Source organism: Caenorhabditis briggsae (genome assembly GCF_000004555.2).
Source record: "Caenorhabditis briggsae complete genome, chrV, whole genome shotgun sequence".
Taxonomy (NCBI): Eukaryota; Metazoa; Nematoda; class Chromadorea; order Rhabditida; family Rhabditidae; genus Caenorhabditis; species Caenorhabditis briggsae.
In genome coordinates this window covers 2,778,839-2,786,753 of record NC_013488.2, presented here as the reverse complement: position 1 = coordinate 2,786,753, position 7,915 = coordinate 2,778,839, and the positions used below count along the sequence as shown (strand labels likewise).

The following is a 7,915-nucleotide window of genomic DNA, read 5'->3' as shown; positions in this document are numbered from 1 at the left end:
CATGGAAATATGAGGGGGAAACGTAAAAAGTGAACTTTTTTGAGATCATATACGAGGGGTGTGTAATGTCAAACATAGTACAATTTCAGGAGAATAATAGGAGAAGGGGGAGTGTGATTAGATGAAGAATTAGAATTCGTTAAGAAGAATTTCAGCGTTCTTAAAAATTTTATAGCAATCAATTCATCGCGAAAACGATGTTCTGGCGATCCATCACCAGCACGCCGTTGGCTGTGTATTGATCCAGACACTTCTGGAGGGCGACCTCGCTGATTCCCTTGCGAGCGCATCGTTGGATGGCGTTCGACAGAGCGATTGGCTCGTTGCTGGAGTGGAAGATCTCGCGGAGCACAGAGAAGGCGGCGTCGACTGGAGACATGCGTCTGGAAAAATAGATTTTTAGAAGATGAAGTAGCTGGAATTTCAGAAGACGTTAAAGTAATCGATTTTAGATAAACCTACTTTTCGATTCTAGTCTGCTCTGGACGAAGCGAGTCCTTGGCGAACTGCATGAGACGGAGAGCCTCCTCAACATCAGTCTCGTCGACAATTTTGGAGAGACGAAGCTTGGCACGAGCGGTGGCCATTCTGACGATTCCGAGAATCATTCTTGGTGACACAAATGTTGGATCCGAGGAATAGCGAGCATCACGACGCATCTCGACGTAAGCCTCCACAATGCGCTCACGAAGAGCCGGGTCCACAGTTGGAGTGTAGGTCTTGCAAAGAGCAATGTACTCGCGAAGAGTCTCCAGTGAGATGACGTCCTTCTTCTCGCGATTTGGATGACATCCGTGTTGATGGACGTAGGTGATGTGCTCGGCGAGAGTCTTGTCGTTCTCACGATCAGCCTTGTCTTGCATAAGGAGGATGAGATCGAAACGGGAGAGAAGAGCAGCTGGGAGATCCACATTTTGCTCAATAGAGCGATTTGGGTTGTAGCGTCCGTAGGCTGGATTGGCTGCCGCGATGATAGCGGTACGAGCGTTCAGAGTGGTCATGATTCCTGCCTTAGCGATTGAGATGGTCTGTTGCTCCATCACCTCGTGGATAGCGGTTCTGTCATTATCCATCATCTTATCAAACTCGTCAATGCAACAGATTCCACCGTCAGCCAAAACAAGAGCTCCTCCTTCCAACGACATCTCACCAGTGACTGGATCCTTCATCACAGCGGCGGTGAGACCAACTCCAGATGATCCGCGTCCAGTGGTGTACTGAGAGCGTGGAGCCAAACGGTTGACGTATCCGAGAAGCTGAGACTTGGCGACTCCTGGATCTCCCATCATTAGAACATTGATGCAACCACGAATCTTCATTCCGTTAGAGGTGTTGTCGTTTCCTCCAACGAGAGCCATCAGAAGACATTTCTTGACATCGACGTGTCCGTAGATTTCTGGAGCGATCGATGCGGCGAGGGCTTCGTAGTTGTCACCCTTGCGACGGAGAACCTCGAGCTCCTCGGAATGGACTCCACTGAATGTTGGGTTGTCGTCGAGGTTGTTGATGTACTGCAAATAAGATTAAGGTCATTGCGTCACTAAGAGTCGTATAATACTTACATGAGCCTCCAAATAGGTGTCAGCAACGAGACCACCAGTTGGCCGGAATCCAGACTGCATGATTGGCAGGAAAACTCCCGAAATCTGCACTATATTTCCAGTATTGCATCTTCTGGTCATCTCTCCACGAACGTAGACAGTCATAGTACGTGGAATGGATCCTACTGGCACTTGCTCGCTAAGCTCCTGAACTTTGAGCTCTTGGAACTTGACGAACTTGGATCCACGGAGCTGCATATGCAGTCTTCCGTTGGCCTTGGCTTCCACACATTCCTTATTCGGGCAGTTGAGTGGTGGGGTGAATTGCATTCCGTTAACAGGCTGGTAGACCTCCGCAGCACAAGTGTCGCAAGTGTACGTCATCACTTCAACGCATGGCTTTACCTCGGTGGCACGGATAACGACTCCTTTCATAGAGACCAGATGTCCGATTTCGGTAGCCTTGATGTTGCGAACGCAGGTTTGGTGAGCGTTGTCCTCGGTGGTGAAGTAGACTTCGAAGCGTTGAAGAAGTTGTGGCGGGTACTTCTTGAGCTTATCCTGAAGAGACACTTCCTCGTTGTTAGCTCCTTCGGTCTTGTCCATGTAGATACGTTGGAACATGTGAGCGTCGAGTCCATCGATGACTGGCGCTTGCTTGTCTCCGAGATAATCGAGAATGATGTCGTAAATCGTGTCCATGAAGAGCTTCTGATACCGTTTCGTGTTGTTGACGATGGCTTCTGAGAGCTCCATGGCGTCTGGGATGTCGGAATCCTTGATGTGATCAACGTCGATCACAATAGCCTGCTTCTCGCGACGAGCGATCTCGAATATCTGATCACGGTATGGGAAGGACTGAAATTTGAAAAATCAAAAATTGAAGAGATTTCTTATGAATACCTTCGTTCCATCGTCATTCTCAACGTAGTAGTCATCGAAGAAGTTCCGAATTTTAGTCTTCTCGGCTTCAAAATCTGTGTTGTAAGTTTTTGCCTTCATTTTGGTGAGTTAATAGTGAGAGACGAGCTGTAAATTGATAAGATTATTATCGAAAAAACGAAAAATCGAAAAAAAATCCATCGAAAAAGACGGAAAATCGCTTGGGGTGTATCGGAATGCGGCAAATCGCGCCTCTTTCCGTTCAAATTTCGCGCGTTGCCGCCATGTCGTGGTGAGACCCGCAAGAGGGGAAAGTGTGTGCGCCTTTAATCAGAATTTGTTCGAACATGGACTGCGCCATTTTAGCGGTTTTCAGCTAAATTTCAGACAGTTTTCAGGGTGAATGTTCAGATTTTGGGAATTAAAAAAGAGAAAATAATAGAAAAGCTTCATTTTTAAGCTAGAAAAGTCTAAAAATCGATTGTGAAACTGCCTAAAATCCGTATTTGGATTGAACGACTTCTATTATACTTTCAGCCGTATTTTGTTAGTTTTTTTGCTGTAAAAAACTCATTCACGACTATAAAATCGATTTAAAAGTGTCAAATAATAATTTTGCGAGTAAAAAAGCACCAGAAACCCTGCCCGAAGCTTGTTTTTTAGCAAGTTCTTTACAAACTCATTCTGCTTCGATATTATTCATTTTCCTTGCCATTTTGTACATATTATTTGTAATTCTTCTTTTCGTTATCCAATTTTCTGTTTTCAGTAATACCATGGTCGCCTGGAGAGCCGCTGGACTCAACTACGTCCGTTTCTCGCAAATTGCCGCCGAGATTACCCGCAAGTGTGCCAAGGCTGCCCCAGGAAAGGCTGCTGTCAAGAAGCCAGAAGCCACTCTCAAGGTCTGTTTTATGATTTCTGGAGTATTTTCAATCGGTTTCCTTTTCAGATCAACTTGTGGGAGAACGGAAAGCAACAGAAGTAGATGAGCAGACCTTGATGGTATTCGAATAATTCCCGTTTGGATACATTCCCACACTCGCCTTCGGATCACTTTTCTTCTTCTTCTCTCTCGTTCACTTTCATTATTTTTTTTTGATTTTCTATAGTAGATGGCATATAAATTTTAAAGAGTTCTTTGTATGTTCTTCTCACACCCTTCTCCAAGTTGCACTTCTCTTTTCCCAAATATTTCTGTTGTCGGTGTGTTCTAACGCGAATTTTCTCCTCCTTAATTTCCAGAATTTCCGAATGTATTCTCCCAAACGGGTCAAGTTGAATCTAACAAACGGAATGAGGAAACGACCGGAAACGGAGGAGAATCGCGGAGAGCTCTATCCACCGACAGCGATGGCACGCAACGGTATCAGTCCGTATTTCATCGGGAAGCCTCGACGGAAAATCGTGGGAGATCATAAAGCTTCAGAAGCAGGTCCACCGCCTCCGTTCCCGTTGAAACCGAAACGAAAAGAGCCGGATGACGATCCCGAAAGTATTGTTATCGATGAAGACGACGAGGAAGACGAACCAGCACCTCAAGTCGAGAAGCGAGAGCCTAAAAAGACCCACAACCGCCCGTTTTTCGGCGAGAAGAGCAGTCTAACCGCCACGGAACTAGAAACCGCGAAAAAAGAAGAGGTCGTCAAGAAAAAGGATCCGTTCACAATGCGAGGATTCGACTTTGGAAGCGACGAGAAAGTCGTCAAAATACGCGACAAAATTTGTGATATCGTTGATCCGACGGGCGCAAGAAGGTCAGATCCGGCGTTTATTCAACAAATGCACAGTAATACGTTGAAAGGCATCGAGGTGGCAACGAATCCGAAATTTAAGCAGAAAAGGTGCTTTTGATACAAAAAGCACCGAGAAAAAGAGCCTTACCGTTGTAGCTTTAGATTCTGAAATATATTCGAAATAACCAAATACATTGAAAATATAATTTTTCTAGAACCGCTAACAACAAGAATCGAGCAGCTATCGGATCTACACTGGGCACTATATATCCAAATTTCCTGACCGCCAGTGGCCAAGAGCCGCAGAAGAGCAAGTTTCAAATTCCACTGGACCGTCAATCCAGCTCTCAATCCAACCACTCCCAACCGATTCGAAAAACGCTACCAGAGATCCCAAGACGATGTTCCAATTCGCTGGTTAAAAAAGCGATGGGGATGGATACGGATGGCGGGGGGAAGGATGAGAGAATGGATGGATTGAGGTCAGAGCCCACGCTGAAGCATTTCGATGAGAATATTATCTCGTTGATCGAGTCGGAAATCATGTCGGTGAATAATCAAATCGGATGGGCTGATGTGGCTGGGTTGGAGGGCGCGAAGAAGGCGTTGAAGGAGATTGTCGTGCTGCCGTTTCAGAGACCGTAGGCTGTTTTTTCCAAATTTCTGCAATTTTTGACTTGATTTTCAAAAAATTTCAGCGAATTTCAAGTGATTTTCAGACAAGAATCACAGTTTTGAGCTCATTTTTCATGATTTTCAAGTCATTTTTTTCATGATTTTCTGGACTTTTTGAACTCGAATTAGCCTGAAAGCAGGCTGAAACGATCTGAAAAATAGTCGAAATCGGCTGAAAATGACTGTAAAAGCTTAAAGTTTCAAGCCGAAAATGAGCCTAACCGATTATCATTATTCTGAAAAATCAAAAATCATTATTCTGAAAAAATATCATTATTCTGAAAAATCCAAAATTAGAGCTTTTTGGTCATTTCGGACTCAATTCTTATAAAAAAGGTCAAAAAATCATGAAAAAGAAATGAGCAAAATGACCCTAAAATCATGAAAAAATAAAGAAAATGACCCGAAAATCATGAAAAAATGAAGAAAATGACCTGAAAATCATGAAAATAATGAAGAAAAAGACCTGAAAATCATGAAACAAATAAATAAAATAACCTGAGAATAATGAGAAAAAATAAAGAAACTGACCTGAAACTCGTGAAAAAAATGAGCAAAATGACCCGAAAATCATGAAAAAATGAAGAAAATGACCTGAAAATCATGAGAAAGAATAAATAAAATGACCTAAAATTAATAAGAAAAAATGAAGAAAATGACCTGAAAATAATGAGAAAAAGTGAAGAAAATTAGCTGAAAATCATGAAAAATGAGCTTAAAACTGCGAAATTTGACTGGAAATCAAAATTTTTGAATTTTTGATGTTTCGGCTGAAAATGACTGGAAATTCGCTGAAATTTTTTTTGGAAACTAGTCAGAATCGTTCCACAGCTCCTTCCGATTTTTTAAAGGGATTTTTTCTATTTTCAGTGACATCTTCACTGGACTCCGTGCTCCACCGAAAGGCGTCCTCCTTTTTGGACCACCTGGAACCGGAAAAACAATGATAGGACGTTGTGTAGCATCCCAAGCTCAAGCCACCTTCTTCAACATCTCCGCATCCTCATTAACCTCGAAATGGGTCGGTGAGGGTGAGAAACTGGTCCGTGCGCTGTTCTCAGTGGCTCGATTGAAACTCCCCAGCGTTATTTTCATCGATGAAATTGATTCGTTGCTATCGGCGAGATCAGAATCAGAGCATGAGTCTTCTAGAAGGATCAAAACGGAGTTTCTGGTTCAGCTGGATGGTGTGAATACTGCTCCGGATGAGAGGTTGTTGGTGTTAGGAGCCACGAATCGACCACAAGAATTGGATGAAGCGGCGAGGCGAAGATTTCAGAAGCGATTGTACATTGCCCTTCCAGAACCGGATTCTCGTACACAAATTGTTGAAAACCTGTTGCGAGGCACTCGTCACGAGATCACGGATCACAATTTGGAGAAGATTCGAAGGCTTACAGATGGCTATTCTGGAGCCGACATGCGTCAGTTGTGTACAGAAGCAGCGATGGGACCGATTCGAGAGATTGGAGATCAAATTGCGACGATTAATAAGGATGATGTGAGTTTTTTTGCAAGGTTCCTGTCAATGATATAAAAAAGGAAGCAACTGATAAATTGTTTATCACAATATCATGATTGTTTTGTAAGTTGACACATTTTAGATATCTTACAAAGAAATTGAGATACACTGGGGCTCAAAGTTAGAAGTAAGTAGTGTGTTGTGTCGATTGTTGACAATCGACAAAAATTGACGGAGATCGACAAAATCGGTGTCGTTTTCGTCGACTCGATCAAAAATCGACAAAAAATCGACTTTTCAAAAGTCGATGAAAGTGAAAATCGACAAAAGTCGATTTTTGTCGATTTTGAATCGACTCAAAACCGACAAGCATCGACAAAAAATCGGCGAAAAATCGACTTTTCCGACCTTTGTCGATTTTTAATCGACTTTAATGTCCGAGAGGATTACACGGCCGGTGACCTAGAAACTGTCTGTTTTTTTGTTGTGCCTGTTTGAAACTGTCGGCGTGCTCCATTTCGATATAGTGGCCGAACTTTTGCAAGTAGGGTTTTCTAGGCCACCTTTTTCTGGCCTTTCAATGAAACTAGACAACAGATATATTAATAGCCAGTCATTTATTTTTATTTGCCGCGGTGTGTGTGGTCTTGTGACACCATGCCCACATTGTTTTGTTTTTTATAGAGTAGGAGGCGAGGATGATTGTACTCACATGCTCGTCATTAGGACAAATAGTGGCACCACAGCAGGTGTTTTTAAATGTTCAAATATTATGATTTTGTGATTTTGTCTTTCAAAAATCAGTTAAATTCATAATTGTCAAGTCCAAAAATCCCAATTTCGAGTGCTATTTAGGCTATTTTCAGGCTCAAAATCTCAATATTAAGACCCAATTTGAACATTTTCAAGTCAAAAAATGGCGTATTTAGGTCTGAATCTCATAATTTCTACCCCTAAAAATGCCAAGTTTTAAGTCCAAGTTTTGCCAGTTTTGAGCCTAAAAACCATCGTTTTAGGTTCAATTTTTAGTCATTTTCAGGCTTAAAATCTCATATTCATGCCAAAATTTTGCCATTTTTAGGCCGAAAAATCCCCCATTTTAGATTCGAAGTTGACTATTTTTGAGACTATAATCGAAATCGTCAATTTTCAGTTCCAATTTGGCTATTTTCAGGCTTGAAATCTCAATTTTAGGTCCAAATTTGACCATTTTCAGGCCTGAAAATCCCCGTTTTTAAATTCAATTTTTAGTCTTTTTAAGCCCGAAAATCCCAATTTCAAGTCCCAAATTTTCCCATTTTAAGACTTAAATGAGCCCTTTTTAGCTTAAAAAGAAACGAAACAAACTAGGCCAAAAGCACTTCTCTCAGGTTTTGTTGCGAAATTTTCGCATTTTTCTCCCCCAGACCTCCCCGCCCCCCGCTCACAAGTTTCGAAACATTACGAAAAATTGTTTTTTCTCTTCAGATCCGCGCTGTAACGGTCGCCGATTTCACGGAAGCGGCTCGTGTCGTCCGTCCGACGGTCGACGACTCCCAGCTGGATGCCTACGCAGCCTGGGATAAGAAGTTCGGATGTCTACCACCGCCACTTTGAGAATTGTTTTTGGATTTTTTGGC

General features: G+C 42.6%; 3 protein-coding genes across 3 annotated transcripts; 2 read left to right on the top strand and 1 right to left on the bottom strand.

The window, feature by feature from the left end:
- Window positions 1–178: 178 nt before the first annotated feature.
- Cbr-mcm-7 lies at window positions 179–2,543 on the bottom strand (the record flags this gene model as incomplete). The annotated part of the gene is made up of 4 exons (XM_002635625.1): window positions 179–383; window positions 463–1,511; window positions 1,563–2,399; window positions 2,445–2,543. 4 exons carry the CDS (start codon window positions 2,541–2,543, stop codon window positions 179–181), a joined length of 2,190 nt encoding a protein of 729 aa, XP_002635671.1.
- Window positions 2,544–3,199: 656 nt separating this feature from the next.
- Cbr-hpo-18 lies at window positions 3,200–3,411 on the top strand (the record flags this gene model as incomplete). The annotated part of the gene is made up of 2 exons (XM_002635624.1): window positions 3,200–3,328; window positions 3,376–3,411. The coding sequence occupies 2 exons, from the start codon at window positions 3,200–3,202 to the stop codon at window positions 3,409–3,411; spliced, it is 165 nt and encodes a 54-aa protein (XP_002635670.1).
- Window positions 3,412–3,677: 266 nt separating this feature from the next.
- Cbr-figl-1 lies at window positions 3,678–7,892 on the top strand (the record flags this gene model as incomplete). Its single annotated transcript, XM_002635623.1, has 4 exons — window positions 3,678–4,267; window positions 4,375–4,800; window positions 5,705–6,335; window positions 7,764–7,892. The coding sequence occupies 4 exons, from the start codon at window positions 3,678–3,680 to the stop codon at window positions 7,890–7,892; spliced, it is 1,776 nt and encodes a 591-aa protein (XP_002635669.1).
- Between the last annotated feature and the right edge of the window lie 23 nt (window positions 7,893–7,915).